Below are 16,172 nucleotides of genomic sequence, written 5' to 3'. Positions count from 1 at the left end.
TGAGGTCTTACAGGGAGCATCCAGCTTCTAGTATGAAAACCATTGTGTGATTAGCAAGGCCAATCCATGGGTAATTCACACTAGGGCTGTTGATTGACTGTCTCCTATGTTCACATACAAATCACACATATCCATTTATGTGAGAGAAAAATCTAACTTTCTGATAGGAATCATGCCACTCTCTATGAAAGTAAGAAAAAAGTCATCAATAAATAGTGCACCCTGCATTAGAAATAATTATTTCTGGTCCTGGGGATGCAGCTCACTCTGCATCACTACCTTGCGTCCTAGAGGTCCTGGTCACTCCTCAGCTCTGCCTAAACTGGGTGGTAAGACACAAGCCCATTCTCCCAAAACTCTAATCACAGTCATTTCTAAAGGTTTTGTGTTAACCCTGTTTTGCTTGGTTAAGGTTCTTACAGATGTCCTCATTCCTGCAACGATGCAAGAAATGCCCGAAAGGTATGTTTAGCTAATAAAATATGACAGTTTCTCCTCATACACTATGTTAAAATGAGAAACATTGCCCCAGAATTCATTCTTTTATGAAAAATACTTTTTCTGTCTATCACCTGGGAAGGGTGTGCCTGGGTCTTCATATTTAGGCATCAGTAAATAAAATGGGTGAGATGAAAACCTAAAGTACCTTCAGTGTGAGGCCTGCCAAAATGAAAAACAAAAGTTGGTATCCAACCATGATCGACCTCCAATGTGCTTCTACAGTTCTTCAAAGGAGACTAGCTAGAGAATTCATGGGATAGTCAATGGGAAAATAAACAATAACAAAATGTATGAGGGAATTTTGGAGAAATCTTAAACTATTATACTTTATGATTAACTTTAATTTAATCTTCAAAATCAGGAAGTGACATAATGAAATTACAAACTTCTTTCAACAAAACCCCTAAATCTTAAATACTTTATTTAAAATATATGGGGAGAGTTTTTACACAGCCATTTCCAGGGTGAAGACATATAACTTTGGGGGAAAATGAGAAAAAATTTCTCTTGAAAATGGCCTATAGAATAATGTAAGTTACTTTTCAACAGAAGCCACAAACCAATGTCTGTCTTGATGTAGTGCTCAAATGCATATTGGCTGATAAAAATATTTATTTATTTTTGACATCTTGTCATCAGAATGTTTTCCTTTTTTATATAATAGTTGGCCTTGGTCTGGTCAATAGTTTCTTTTAATTATCCCTGATATACTTTAAGCATTTAATCTGTACTCTGAATCTGTTGTACACGACTATTCTGTGTCACAGTCCCAATGGCTATGCTTAGTTAGTGGAAAGAAGCTATTATGTCACTATTTAAAACAGCAGTAACATCTGAGCTTTATTAAATCATATTCTTTCAAAATACCTTTGACTATGCACAATTGAAAAACTGAAAGTACAATATTAACATTGTAGCAGTTCCTCTGAGAACATTTCCATATCAGTATATATGGGCTGGCACTTTCCTTTTAAGAGAAGGCATACATTCCCATCATCCAGACAAAACTGTACTTTATTTAATCAACTCATTGTCATTGAATGACGAGTAAACAATCAAATATTATTCACGAGTAGATATTATGATCCAAAAATTACCAAATGAGGAAGTTAGAAGTGAAGAGAAGTTCATTTAATGTTCCCGAGGCAGCTAAGCCCCAGAGTTTGAACCCAAACTTTACTTAGCCTTTTCCTTATGTTTTATCACTTCTTCCCACATACAAACCACATCAATTACACTTAGACTGCTTTTATGAAACAAATATGAAGATTTTGGAGTTTTAAACATTTATATGTTCTTACATACACCCTGCCACAGTTTGTTATTTTAAGTTCACTCTATAAGTAGTACATTTTTGATCATCAGTCACATAAAATTATACTTGGATGATAAGAATATATTGATAAAACTAATTAAATACATAAGTTGTTATAATGTCAATGTAGTATCATCTGAGGAGTCAAAATATGGAACAAAATGATGACACATTTTTCCAAGAAATGTATTTCACAGAAAATAATCAGTTATGAGTTAATGATAATAAAGTACCTATTGATCACTACTTTTGTGCTAGGATTGAACAAGGTCATTTTCTATGAGGTATTTCATGTAACTCAAAATAATCACATAACCAGATACTATTCTTAGTCCCATTTAATAGATAAGGAAACGGGAGTTTGAGGAAGTTGAGCATTTTAATTAAGATCACACATAGCAACTCCAGGCCAAGTCTGTTTGCCTTCAAATTCATGCTTTTGGAAGTGTTGGGCAACAGGACCCATCCATAGAAATGTAGATATTCAATAAACTTTTGAACAATGTAATTCCTAACCCAGAGTTTTCTTTGTAGCTTGCTAGCAGACATAAGAAATTTTGCTAAAAATTGGGAACAGTGGGTTGTTTCATCCTTGGAAAACTTGCCAGAAGCCCTAACTGACAAGAAAATCCCCATTGTGCGAAGATTTGTGTCTTCTCTGAAGCGACAGACATCTTTCTTGCATCTTGCTCAGGTATGGGGGTCCCCTGAGAATATGAGTCACCCAAACCAAAAGGACTCCTCCAATTAAGGGTCTTTCACAATTTGAAGGGAGCTAAGCATGCAGCATCAAGATGTAGTGTTTAACCTAGGACAAATGCTAGACCTGAGACAGGACACATAGCTATAGAATTGTATCTGTATGTCTGTGTTTTTGCTAACTGTACAGTATGAGCATTGATATCCTGCTTTTGAAAACAGACACTGCCCATGTAACATGATGTATATACCATAAGAAGTTGGCTGGAGAGCATTCTGAAATTCTCTGCACTACATTTTGCAATATTGCTGTGATTCTAATTTATTTCACAATAAAAATTAATGTTACTGCAATCTCAAAGCAAGATACCAACCTGTTGTGAGGAGTGAGACTGTGTTCTTCATTGTGTGTGTGTGTGTGTGTGTGTGTGTGTGTGTGTGTGTGTGTGTCTATGTAGATGTACATGAGTACAGGAGCAGTGAGGTCATGTGATTCCTTTTTCATATGTGTCTTTTAAATTGAGTGTGTGTGTATCTGTGTCTGTGCACATGAGTACATGTATCTGCAGAGTCTAGAGGCATTGGGTTCCCCAGAACTGGCGTTACAGGTGGCTGTGACTGACTGACATAGGTACTGGGAATCAGACCCGCTGGAAGAGCAGTACATGCTCATGCATCTTTCTAGGCTGGCTTGTGATATTTAATGTTATTAAACCTCCATGCCATCTACACTATAAACTGCTACTGACAGTCACTGTCAAATACAGAGCAGCAAAGTAAATAGGTATGAATACCACATACAGTTGTCACTGCCACTATAATTGTTGCCTTTATGAAGGAATTCAGTGTCCTAATTTTTTTTAAAAAAGAAACAAGCTAGATAGATAAGTCCAGATAAGAAATGTAACATTTAACATCCTTGCTTTGTGATGATGGATCAAAAATATTTTCATTTTTAAAATCTCAAATGAAATTTCAAATCTATCTCAAAGATGATCATGAGTTTCAGTTATTGCTTTTAATTTTAAAATGAGGGAAAACTTTGAGCAGAGGAGATAATTGAATCAATCAAGTATTTGCCATACAAACATGAGGACTAGCATCCACACAATAGCCAGGCATGGCAACAGCTTATGTCTATAAAGCCGGGGCAATGAAGACAGAGAGATGAGGGAGGGTCCCTGGGGCTTCCTGGCTAATCAGTCTACTTGAATCTGTGATTTCAGATCCACCCAGAGGCTCTGTCTCAAAAAATTGTGTAGAGAGATACTGAGGAAGGCTCCCAATGTAGACCTTTCGCCTCCATAGAGACACATGCGTACAAATACACCCAAGCATGTATTTACACACAGATAAACTCAAAAGTTATTTGTGATTATCTCTCTTCAAGAAACTACTTTTATCAGGGCTAAAGACTTTCTCAGGTAGGCCATAATTGATACACTTGTCTTCTTTGTCTATGTGCAGATTGCCAGACCAGCTCTCTTTGACCAGCATGTGGTGAATTCCATGGTATCTGATATTGAAAAGGTTGACTTAAATAGTATCGGATCTCAGGCACTTCTCACCATACCCAGCAATACAGACACGGAATCTGACATCTACAGTGAACGTGAGTCTGTTTAGCAAACAACAGAATCTCCTAGCTTTGACACTATCAAACTCTTAGTTGGTAACTTAACTGGGGGACAGGGAAGCTGTGCCATTGATTGTAGGCCATTTATTAGCATCATTGGCCTCTGTGCACATATGTGTTTATGGTATAAACCTATATTTCAGTATATCCCAAGACAGATACACTGATGACTGCCCTAAGCACTTTTGTTACTATTATCAGAATGAGAATTTAATTCGTTTCACATATTTATCCATCTCCCTTTCCACTTTATATCATAAAATTTCTAATGATTTATAGCTCAAAGTTTTATCTTGAGATCAAAGTAGTTGTGATATATTTTAATTTTTAGTTATCACAGGCTAATTATTGATAATGATGAGTTTTATAATGAGATTTTCATGTGTATATAATGTATTTGATCAGAATTATTCTTAATTTCCCTTTTCTCCCTCCCACTCCCACTGATCCCCTTCCTCTTCCCATCTATTTTTTGTTCTCTTTCTGCCCCTGTCTTCTCCTCTTGCTCCTCCTTCTCTTCCTTTTGACATGGTAGATGACTCTATCACTGTGTTCCAAGAACTCAAGGATCTCCTTAAGAAGAATGCTACGGTGGAGGCATTTATTGAATGGTTGGATACTGTGGTAGAACAGAGAGTTATTAAGGTATTTTATGAATAATTCAGAAAATATCTTTAAGAAAAACTCTTAACTGGCTATAATGTTTTGGTTGGTGTGGAAAAGGTCCAGACTATGCATTTTAAAACCATATTTTGTGTATTTGTGATTACAAGGAAATGGGGCCAGCCTAGATGACAGTCAACAGATGAATGGGTAGTGAAAATGTGGTTCATACACGAAGCAGAATTCTTTTCATCTGTTACAAAAGATGAAATTTGTTGGAAAGTAGCTAGATCTGGGAAGTATAGTATTAAGTGAGGTGAATCAAGCCCCCAAAGACAAAACCACATGCATGTTCTTCCACACACATGAGCCTGGAACAGAGCCTGAAAGTGTGTACACATTACGGTGTTACTGTGGGTAAAGGCAAGAAAGGGTGAAAGCAGGAGATGAGAAAGGATGGGGTGGGAAAAGGACACATGTGACATGAAAGAGGTAAGAGACCTGGGTGGGGTTAATGGGGTCCAGCCATAGCAGTAGAGGGTGAGGAGGGTTGATGGGGTCCAGCCATAGCAGTAGAGGGTGAGGAGATGAGGAGAAGGAGCAGCTACTAAAATACACTTTGTGCCACAATGCCATGATGATATTTAAGAGCTTGTATGTTGATTCTAAAATTTGAAAATGCTTTGAAAAGTTTTTGAAACCCTATAAAATCAAATGGCCCAAATATTAAAATTAGGAATACAACCAGTTTGAAAGCACTGAACACATAGTCAGTTCTGTTTCTTCTTTAAAGGATATAGAATACTGTTTTTTTTCTTTATCAGTTTATGAAATCACACCTGAACAATAGCATTAGATAAACTTAGAAACTGGAAAGATTTGAGTCTTCCCCCCAAAAGCAAATTTTCTCAATATTGACTGGAACTATGATTTTTCTGCACTTGAATTCTGATGCTGAAAGGTCACAATTTTACATTTTCTATTTGGTTTCTTCGTCTCTTTCGGTTAACCTTCAAGTCATCCATCATGAAGAAAGGCACTGAGAACAAATATGTCCCTCGCTAGCTGGTGCGAGCCACTCCATATCAAGGAAACTGGTTATAGTCTGGGGACTTATTGTTCTGGAAGGAAAACAGACTCCCTTCAGGACCAGAGAAGACTGTTAATCATTTACAGAAAAGTACAGCCCTCACTTCATGCATTACCTTTTGTCCTCTTAAAGCTTTATCAAAAAACAATTGAAGATAAAAAGCCTGTAAATTCTTTCATTCTGCAGTCTAATTCTAATAGGAAACCAAGCTATAAAAAATAAAGATGTAGTGTCTTTAAAAGGACAAAACAAAGCAAAACAAACCAACAACAAAAAACCAACCACAGGCTAACGTTAAAAATTCCTGGACAAATCATTTTATTTGATGAAGTAAGTATGGAGCCAGGCTGCTGGTCAGGAAGTTCATCTGCTTATTCATCTGAACAGCGTGCATGTGCAGTGAAATGGCAGATTTTATAGCTTCATTTTATTTTTTAATTTTAGACAAGCAAACAAAATGGGAGATCTCTGAAGAAGAGGGCTCAAGACTTTCTGCTAAAGTGGAGCTTCTTCGGTGCCCGTGTAATGCACAACCTTACCTTGAACAACGCATCGAGTTTTGGTATTGAGTGTGCTCTATAATGACGGGTTTCTGAATGATTTCATCTGTTCTTCAGTTCACACGTTTTCAACACCTTATTACTTATTTTCCCTTCTAAAAACACACCTGAACATCAACCAAGTTGAGAATGGTAGTTACAAGCTACAGTTCTGGAGTCAGTCCTTCTGTAGTGTCAAGTCCTAGCATTGTTTGTCCCTTTGAGGCCTTACCTAAGTCAGCCTGAGGAAGAGTCCTTTCGTAAGGTATAGGTGTTAGACGAGATGATGCCAATAAAAAATTTTTCCCCATATAAACCCTGTGTAGACGTGCTTGCATAGATTTTCTGCATAAAACAAACAAATAGAAACAATAATGGAGACACTATTCCCTGGAGGCACTACTCATTGTGTAACATGGCTGCCTCTTCCATCCTTCCCTGGTATCCTCTTAGCTACAGTTGAAGAACCAATGTGTAACTTAGAAGGCACAGGCTCCTAAGTTTCTGAACAGTCTTGCCTGATCTTTAAATTTGCAACATAAATTGGGTTGTCAGCTTTTTCAAAATTTGGGTATCTTCTTTGCTCTAAACTTTCCAAGCTTGCTGAATTTTAGTTATAATAATAAACTTATAGACAGTGAATTGGATTTTAAGAATTTTCTATATTTCAAAGCAGGTTAAGAGTCAACTAAAGTTTGGAGTTAAAGTCAAATAATGTGTTGAAGGGTCAAAAACAATAGTCTATTATTTAAAATAGTTTTCCTTATATTTCAAGTTTCTTAAGATGCACAGCACTGAAGCCTGACTTTATTATGAAGAAAACACTTTTGTTAGAAAGCTGCTGAATGGTTCAAAGAAGATTAAAGTTTCCAGGTCTAACTTTCACATGAAAATTACTCATTTGCTTTTATTTTTAAATCAAATATGGTTCAGGCTAGAAAGACATCTTATTTGATAAAATTTTCAGACAACATTGCCCATCGTCTAATTATTTAGTACAAAGTAAACAGAAATCAAGCCGGGGAGAGCTCATTCTCCCCAGTTGAAGCTTATCATACACAGTGTGTGCCCTCTTAAAGCATAAAGCCTGGCTCACTTTCATCCACATTTCCCTTTGATGTAATTAGTGGCCAAAGGGCCAGCAGGACAGTGCACACAGGGAGCTGAGCAGGAGGTACACAGAAAGATTAGAGCCCCAAGTTAGGTGTATTGGTCTCAGCAGGTCATTCAAAGTCCAACACGTATTTGTTTATTTCAGTTGTTCCTTGTAAAGTGTGGTGAGATGGTCACAAAGATAAGCTTTCTCTTTCCTTTTCTCTCCCTCCTCCATTTTCGCTCTCCTTCCCCCTTTCTCTCTCCTTCTCCCCATTTTCTCTCTTTCCCCCCTTTTCTCTGTACATGCCCCCTCTTCTATAAACAAGGTTCTTTCCACTTGATCCGGATGCTTCTGGATGAATACATTCTCCTGGCAATGGAGACTCAATTTAATAATGACAAGGAGCAGGAGCTACAGAATTTATTGGACAAGTATATGAAGAACTCAGGTAATTTAAGTAGCTATTATACCTCTCATATTTATTTATTAAACCTACGTTTAAGGACCTGCAGGCACACAGGGGGGTTCCTATAGTCTCAGTTTTTCTCTCAGTTCAGCACCATTAGCACCAAACCTGGACAAGATGGAGTACCCTTTCCCCTCCATTTAGACACCACAGTGAAAATTCCTCAATGGAAAATGGACGTTTACACAGCTTAGCTCGCTTAGTTTCTGAGGCTTCAGATGAAGTTAGAGAAGCATCTGCCTTACCCTGCTCCTCCCCACAATCCATGTAATTCAAAACAACACATGTAGCAATGCCATGTAGAAATACAACAGGAGATTAGAGAAGAAAGGATAGCCTGTTTTAGGTGAGAAGCCAGCATTTTGAAGCCTATTTAGCCCAGGATGGATTGTTCAGTGCCCTTCAGAACATGCCCTCCCACAAATACTCAACTAACAAACCCAGCGCCATAAATATCAAAGCCTTCCAGCCTGTTTCCTGTGGAAAATAATATGCAGGAGTTTCCAGATTCATTACTCAACCAAGATGCACTTTCAGTGTCTTTTGCTTGGGCTTGCCAACCAAGGGTATTTCATAACCCCATCTTTGTCGCTTTAAAATAACATTTGCAGATGCAAGTAAAGCTGCCTTCATGGCTTCCCCGAGCTCGTGCTTTCTGGCCAACCGTAATAAGGGCAGCCCAATTTCCAGTGACACTGTGAAGAACGAACGCCACATGGAGACATCCTACGTCCCTCTGCCTTCCAGCCAGCCTGGAGCCATAACCCCTGCTCTGCACCCGTTCCCAGCTGAGAACCCTGAGAACATGCCACTCACAGGTATGGGGGGAAGCAAGAAAGCACACCTACATTTTCCAGCCCATCTCAACGGACCCATTCCTTCATTTGTCTTAATGCTCCCAATCGTAGGAATGCCAAGGAGAAAAACATTTCATATTATAAAAGGAAAAAAACCACATTTTTTACATGAATGAGTTTATATTCCTGACTTTTTGCAATTACTATTTACATTTATACTATTACTCTTGGGATTATCATGCGCTGACACTAACTCACACCAGAAGTGTGAATAGGTCTCTTCATTTAATAGAAGAAAACATATCTTAGCTATGCATCAAGTCTTTAAGATACTTAGAAGATAAAGTGTGGACTGCTTTCCAGGCATAGTGGCACACATCTGTAATCCAGCATTCAGGGGACTGAGGTAAGAAGGTTATGCAGTCAATCTGGGCTGGGTGGTATAGCAAAACCCTGCCTTTTTCTTTCTTCTCCCTTTCTTTCTTTCTTTCTTTCTTTCTTTCTTTCTTTCTCTATCTCTTTTTTTCTTTTTTTCTTTTATGACAACAAATTGTTTACTTCATAAGAAATGCAGTGCATTGCACTTCAAATTGAAAGCCCTTACAGTATATAAACTATTAACACATAAAGAACATTTCAATTGATAGACTTTTCAGATTCTTGTCTTTTTTAAACATAATTCTTTATTGATCCTTTGGGAATTTCACATCATGCACCCCATCTCCACTCATCTCCCAGTGCCCCTATCAGCCTCTCACCCTTGCAGAGTTCCCCGGAAAAAAAGAATTAAAAAGAAAAAAACAAAAAAAAAAACAAAAAAAAACACACCTCTTTGCTCCCACTCCTATTCCTCTTTCCTTCCCACCTCTCCAGCACGTCTTCATTCCTCTGAGGGGCACCGGGAGCTGCAGTGTCACACAGTGTACCGTTTGCCCGGTCAGCCTCACTTGCAAATGTTCTTGCAATGAGTCATTCATTGGTCTTTTTCAAGGCCTCTGGTTTCTAGCACTCCATATCACCTCATGTAAACTCTCGGATATCCTGAGTCTTGGAGATCCTGTGGGTATCGTTCCACAGGACCAGTCCCTTCAAGTGCTCCAGCAGCCCGTAGATAGGGTAAATGTTAGGGAGGGCCAACCCAAGGCCCCGGATGTCAACTGTGCCCAAAGCCCTGTCTTGAAAACCTGGGTGGTTTATTTGACTTTGGATTTGGTGAGACGTCTCTCCCAGCCACTTTAGGATAGCTATGTAATACCTTTATGCTTCACAGAAAAATGAATTTTCAGTGATGTGAACTAGATGTCTGAGAATATTTTAAATCTGCTTATTGGCTCATGGGCTTTTTAAAAAGTCCCATTTTATACATGAATTCACTGGGCATGCAGAATTTTAAGACAAGAGAGACAGGGTTTTATGATACCAAAGGGAAGCCTGGGAGCTGGAGACATCTGTAAATCCTGGTGCTCACCAGTTGTGTTTCCATGATGTTTTCAGATGTCCCTGAAACAATGGGCATTGTGATGTCACTGCTTTTTTTATTGTTAAAGGTCAAATAATTTTGTTTTTTGTTATGGTGCAGTGTGGGCATCACAGTGCTTTACACTTCATACTTGTGAGTTCTTTTTTTGTAATTAAAAATATTTTTCACCAACCTGGTCTTTAGAGAGGGTTCTAGAACAAGCCAAAGCTACACATGGAAAACCTGTATCAAACCAAAGGAAAAAAAACAACCAAAAAACAACAAAATAAAGCAAGAATTTTTCATACAATATATTCTGATCATGTTCTTCTCCCTCCTCCTTCCAGCTCCTCCCAGATTATCCCAGATCCACCCCCCTCCTACACCATGTGAGAAAATGAAAGAATCACAGGTTCTACTCTTACCATCTCCAAGTTACCAACCGCTGTGAAATACAGCTGTGTTGTGAATATATGTGTGCTTATATATTCTCCAGCTCAGTTATTTACAGAAAGAATTACTAAGTTGGAACAAAGGGCCCATTAATAAGTCATTTGGATACTTTTAAAGCCATGATCCCATCTACTTCCTATACTACTCATAGAATGCTCTCACTCTTTTTTTCTAGGTCAAATAGAGCTTTCACAGAGTACTGGCCATCTGATGACACCACCTATTTCTCCAGCCATGGCAAGCCGAGGGAGTGTCATTAACCAAGGGCCAATGGCCGGCAGGCCACCAAGTGTGGGCTCGGTTCTCTCAGTTCCAACACACTGCTCAACATATCCAGAGCCAATTTATCCTGCCCTCCCTCCAGCCAACCACGACTTTTATGGGACCAACTCCAACTATCAGACTGTATTTAGGACACAGTCTCATGCTGCATCAAGCCTCTATACTCATCGTGCAGAGCATGGGCGATGTGTGGCCTGGACTGAACAGCAACTTTCTAGAGACTTCTTCAGTGGCAGTTGTGCTGGGTCCCCATATAATTCCAGGCCACCTTCCAGCTATGGAGCATCCACACACACACAAGAGTCACACAGTATGCAATTTTTGAACACGGGAAGCTTCAATTTTCTGAGTAATGCAGGAGCTGGCAGCTGCCAAGGGACACCATTGCCTTCTAATTCTCCTAATGGTATATAATTTTTAATGACAGTTTTCTGGCTTTTAAGATGGCAATCTGAGTAGCACCTCTCCTGAGCATCATGCCATCTGGTAAAAACTGTAAAAATCACAGAATCTTAGCTCTTGTAGAATGTGTCTGCCATATCCCAACATATGCCTTCATTCTTGTGGATTTATTGAAGTTTATCATACATGGTTTAAAAAACAGTCAAAACTTATTGATATGCATAGAAATAAGAATATGCTTTCCTTTGATAATATTTTCAATGAAAACTATGTCTTCCAAGAGAATTAACAGCACATTTTAAAGACTGGCTCTAAAATCTCTATTCCCTGTTTGGTTAAAAACAAAACAGAACACCTGAAGTTAAGGAAACTGAAAGACCTCTGAATTTATTCAACTTTAAAAAAAGAATTTCTCCTAGGTGTAGGTTGGTCTTTCTCCCAGGAACATGACTCTTCTTCTGTCTTTCTTCATAGACATGCTTTATAACTTTAGATAAAGAAAATATGACAAAGATATGGTCAACCTCAAAATGAATAATACATCAGTTACCTTTTAATTCAAAAATATAATAGTAAACCATACTACATAAAAGTATAAGTCCAACTATGAAGTTAATAATAGAAATGATATTGACCACTTGATGTTTTTAGGACTATATCCAGTTACGTTATTGCTCTGTTTTTCCTGTGATTCATTTTGAAGCAAACAGAATATTCTCAACCTGTTCTGTTTTAGGATACTATGGAAACAATATGAACTACTCAGAGGCTCACAGGCTCGGATCAATGGTAAACCAACATGTTTCTGTCATCAGCAGTGTTCGCTCACTGCCTCCCTACAGTGACATCCATGATCCACTTAACATTTTAGATGACAGCAGCCGGAAACAGAGCAACTCCTATTATCCGGACACATCCTCTCCAGTTGCATGTCGGACTCCTGTAGTAGGTAAATTGTTTTCATAGTCATTGAAATAATTTTAAGAAGTGACAAATTTCAGACATACAGAATGACCTGGGAGAAATGTCCAGGTGAACTAGGCATGTGTGGCCCTAATGTAATATGTCACTCGATCTGAAATCATGTTTTTGTGTTTGAGTAAAAAGTAAACTTCAATTTCCATTCTTTATATGATTAATACAACTGATTAAAGGTCTGTTGCTCCTTCCAAAACAAATAACTTACGTTTGCTATGTATAAAAAATTTAATACAGCTTGTCAGAGGCATTCTAAGTAGTAGTGAACTTTATGAGACCAGGAATGATGCATTTTCCTCATTCCCTTATGACTATCAAGATTCACTAGGAAGTGTCAAGAATTATCTTTAGGCCCCTCATCTCCATCAGTATCCCATACCGCTGGGAGTGCTTGTGGCAGTGGCAACTAGCATTTTCTCGATTTTTTTTTTTTTTTTTTTTTTTTTTTTTTTTTTTTTTTTTTTTTTTTTTTTTTTTGTAAAATGAGATTGAATACCCTGGCAGAAAATGTTGCTATTTTTATTGTTCAAGTCAAAGTGAGCAAATCAGTATGACTGCTGTGAAGTCTTCCAGCTGCTTCTTCTAACCTGAGCCTCATCTATGAAGGGACTAGATGTAGCACCTAGCTGGCTGCACAGCAGGAACTTAGCAAGCCAGTTGGTAATAAGAGAGTGCAAAGTAATCCAGAGACTTCAGGCATGGCTCCTGTCAGAACCTGTCATGTGTGAAGCCTTGGGTTTGACTTCTACAGCCAAACTAACAACCTTAAATTTATATATACATTTAGTTTCCTTTAATTAATAAGTTATCTATGATAACATAGACTTTGAACCTAAACTTGTGAATACATTTATTTTTGGAAAATTAATAATGAAGTATTACAGGGAAAGTATGCATTCATCAAGTATCAAAAGTAGAGTGTTAATGTGTAAGGGAGAGAACTGAAATCTTCAATGGAATTGATTTTAACACTAGTGTAAGTGAAGGGCATATGACACCCAACAGAAGCACTGGGAAAATGAAATAAATTCCATCTCTCATCACTCAGTGTACTTTTCCAATAATCCAATAGGAAGTACTTCTTCCCTTCCTGTGGCTATCACAAATGTGCCCTGAGTGGTCTAGCAGCTCATCTCCTGCTATCTGCTAATAGTCATTGCTTCTAGGTTACTCTAATGAAGCAGAAAATTCCACTTCAGGAAGTTTCCTCACCACCAGACTAAAATGTGCCGCGTTGCTATTGTTACTATTAGTTCTGTTTACTTGTAGAGATAATGGAAGCTTTGATGGAGCATGGCTTGGAAGTAGGGTGGATTCTAAGCTTTAGCTGTCAGAGCTGGCTTCTGAGCAGATTGCAAACTGGGTTTCAGAGTGCAAGAGGAAAGGGAATAAGTGAACAAGCACAGTGGGGCCTGGGACTCATTAAGTCATCATTAGTTATAAACCTGATCCTTAGAGACAGAGAATGCATTGTCTTGACAATGAGAAGTTATCAACCATGCCAGAGGGATGTAGAGCTCTTGAATGTGTATGTAAGACCCTAGGTTTGAGGATACTGAGGCAATCAGAACTTAGAAGTTTATGTTGTGGGGGAGAGTAAGGCAATGGATATGTAAATGTGTATGTTACAAAGATAATTCCATCATCATAGGCTTTCTCTCATATGGGATCTCTCACATAATGAGAAAGTAGACATTGGGATTAGTTGGGCAGGGGGAAATCTAGCTGGAGAGTGAAGGGAGTTTGGGGAAGACCAGTGGGGGATGGGAATAGATCAGAATAAGTATAAAGACCATAGATGCTATGATAAAACCCATTACTTGAAATATTAACCTAAAACAATTTAGTAAAAGATAACTTTAGTGTCTCTGAAGTGTGGAAAGTGGCAGCTGGCAAAGTGGGAGCTGCTTGAGACAGGTGTCAGGAATAGAAGTCTGAGGCAGGAGCATTGACATTGAGAGCCGGGCAATCCAGAAAAAGCACTGTGATGATGGAATGGGGATGATCTAGACTGAAGACACAGTTACTACAGAGCCTCTGGAATCAGCAAAAAAGTTGCATATTTCTGTGAGCAGAAAGAAAATCAATGTGCCTTGAGCAGGTAAACGAGGGAGAGAGCAGAGCAAAGTAAATTTAAAAAGTCAGTTCATGGAGGGTTTTATGAGTCATGGTGACTGAGTTCTGTTCCTAGAGTGTAGTAAGTCATCATTCTCTGAAAAAAGGAGTAGGAAGTGCTTTGCATATCAGTGAGCTCTTTCTAGCTCTTCTCTGTAGGGTGAGAGATGGAAACAAGGGTGAGAACATGAGGCTGCTGTTGGTTAGGAAGCAATGGTGACTGGAGGTGCGGACAGAAGGTAGAGGTAGACTGGAGACATATTTTAGTGACAGAATGATATACGATATTGAGTTTCCCTTATGAAATAATATCTGGCAAGACAACAAATGGGAAAAATAGAAGAAAATATTATTGTTCTGGCGAATCATGCACACTCACATTTAAAACACCTGATATATGCTAAATGCAAAAAATAACATAAATAGGTTCCAAGTGAGTGGCTCTGAGTCAATTTGTTTTCAATTGCTGATTATATTTTCCCTCCTAGCTTCCAACTTGCAAACCCAGATTCCTTCATCTTCATCCCAGTGTATGTATGGAACTTCCAGTCAGTATCCAGTGCAAGATAACCTGGACTCCAATGGAGCAAGCAATAGAGAAATGGTGTCCACTTTACCACCCATCAACACCGTGTTTATGGGGACAGCAGCTGGAGGAACTTAAACAATGTGGAATGCAGGGGAAACTCAAAATCTCTGTTGCATTGATGCCATTATCCATTCCCAGCTGCCCTGAGAGCAAAGAAGGTGGAAGGTAGAAGAAAAGAAGGCACAGTGACTGAATGTGTTTTTCAGATCACTGATACTTTGGACAACTCCATAGTAAATGGAGATACTTGTATTGCACACAAAGAGGCTAAAATATGAAGTCATTATTAATCATGACTTCAAACACTATCAAGTGAAGCCAATGGGAATTTGGAGATGCAGATATTACAAAGATGTAATATTTCACTTTCTAATTTATTTAAAAAATCTCTATGCCCCTTCATCTTTGGTTTCTAATACAAGAAAATATATTCTATGCCTTCACAATGTCTTTAATTTATTAGGCTCTTCTAATCATTGTTTACTATCACTTATTTGACAAGAAGTCAAATGTCTATGTTCTACCTCCTGTGGAAATGTTTACATGGTCAAGACTTAATTGTATGCAGCCTGGACCAAAGTGACTTGACCTTTTCTCCCTGTGCATTAGCGTGGTGATTTCTGTTACATAGTAGGGTTCCAATTCTATGTATCTGAATGGGAATGATAAACTCTTTCTTTATTTAAAATGATGTGAGGAAATAAAAAAGAATGTATGGAAGTATTTTCAAAGGAGTGATTGCTCTTGGTATTGGTACCATTCCTGAAGAACATGTGACTTGCAGGCCAAAGTATTTGAAGTATGAAATGAAAGAAAAAATAAAGCTTGCTGCTTAAGACACTATAATTCAAGAGCATTTGTGTGTCAGACTCATGCCTATACATGCTAAGAAATTAGACTTAGACTCTTTACTTTTCCTTGTAATTAAAAGTAGTTGTTTATTAAGTACCTTGCAAAAAAAATCTGGGAAGAAAGGTATTCAGGGATCATCTGGATGCAAAGGCTAATTCAGAAGTGAATTATGGGTAAGCTAATGCAACTGATAGCACCATCTATTTACATATGTTTCTTTTTCTTTTCCATATGTACTGGCTGTGTGGTTCATGGCCTATACTAGAAGACTTCCATTATAAAATCTGTTATAAAGAATCT

The 16,172-nt window shown here is 38.2% G+C and overlaps 1 protein-coding gene across 1 annotated transcript in view; it reads left to right on the top strand.

Annotated features, from left to right (window-relative positions):
• Positions 1–15,095, top strand: part of Rfx6 (regulatory factor X6) — a 46,346-nt gene extending 31,251 nt beyond the window's left edge. The window contains exons 10-19 of the mRNA XM_027402075.2: positions 413–462; positions 2,351–2,510; positions 3,983–4,127; positions 4,687–4,796; positions 6,289–6,406; positions 7,805–7,927; positions 8,557–8,763; positions 10,830–11,342; positions 12,075–12,287; positions 14,920–15,095. Coding sequence (XP_027257876.1) covers positions 413–462; positions 2,351–2,510; positions 3,983–4,127; positions 4,687–4,796; positions 6,289–6,406; positions 7,805–7,927; positions 8,557–8,763; positions 10,830–11,342; positions 12,075–12,287; positions 14,920–15,095 — 1,815 coding nt within the window. The remainder of the gene's footprint in view (positions 1–412; positions 463–2,350; positions 2,511–3,982; positions 4,128–4,686; positions 4,797–6,288; positions 6,407–7,804; positions 7,928–8,556; positions 8,764–10,829; positions 11,343–12,074; positions 12,288–14,919) is intronic.
• Positions 15,096–16,172: the final 1,077 nt, after the last annotated feature.

This window comes from Cricetulus griseus, chromosome 2 (genome assembly GCF_003668045.3).
Source record: "Cricetulus griseus strain 17A/GY chromosome 2, alternate assembly CriGri-PICRH-1.0, whole genome shotgun sequence".
Taxonomy (NCBI): domain Eukaryota; kingdom Metazoa; phylum Chordata; class Mammalia; order Rodentia; family Cricetidae; genus Cricetulus; species Cricetulus griseus.
This window is presented reverse-complemented; position numbering and strand designations above follow the sequence as displayed.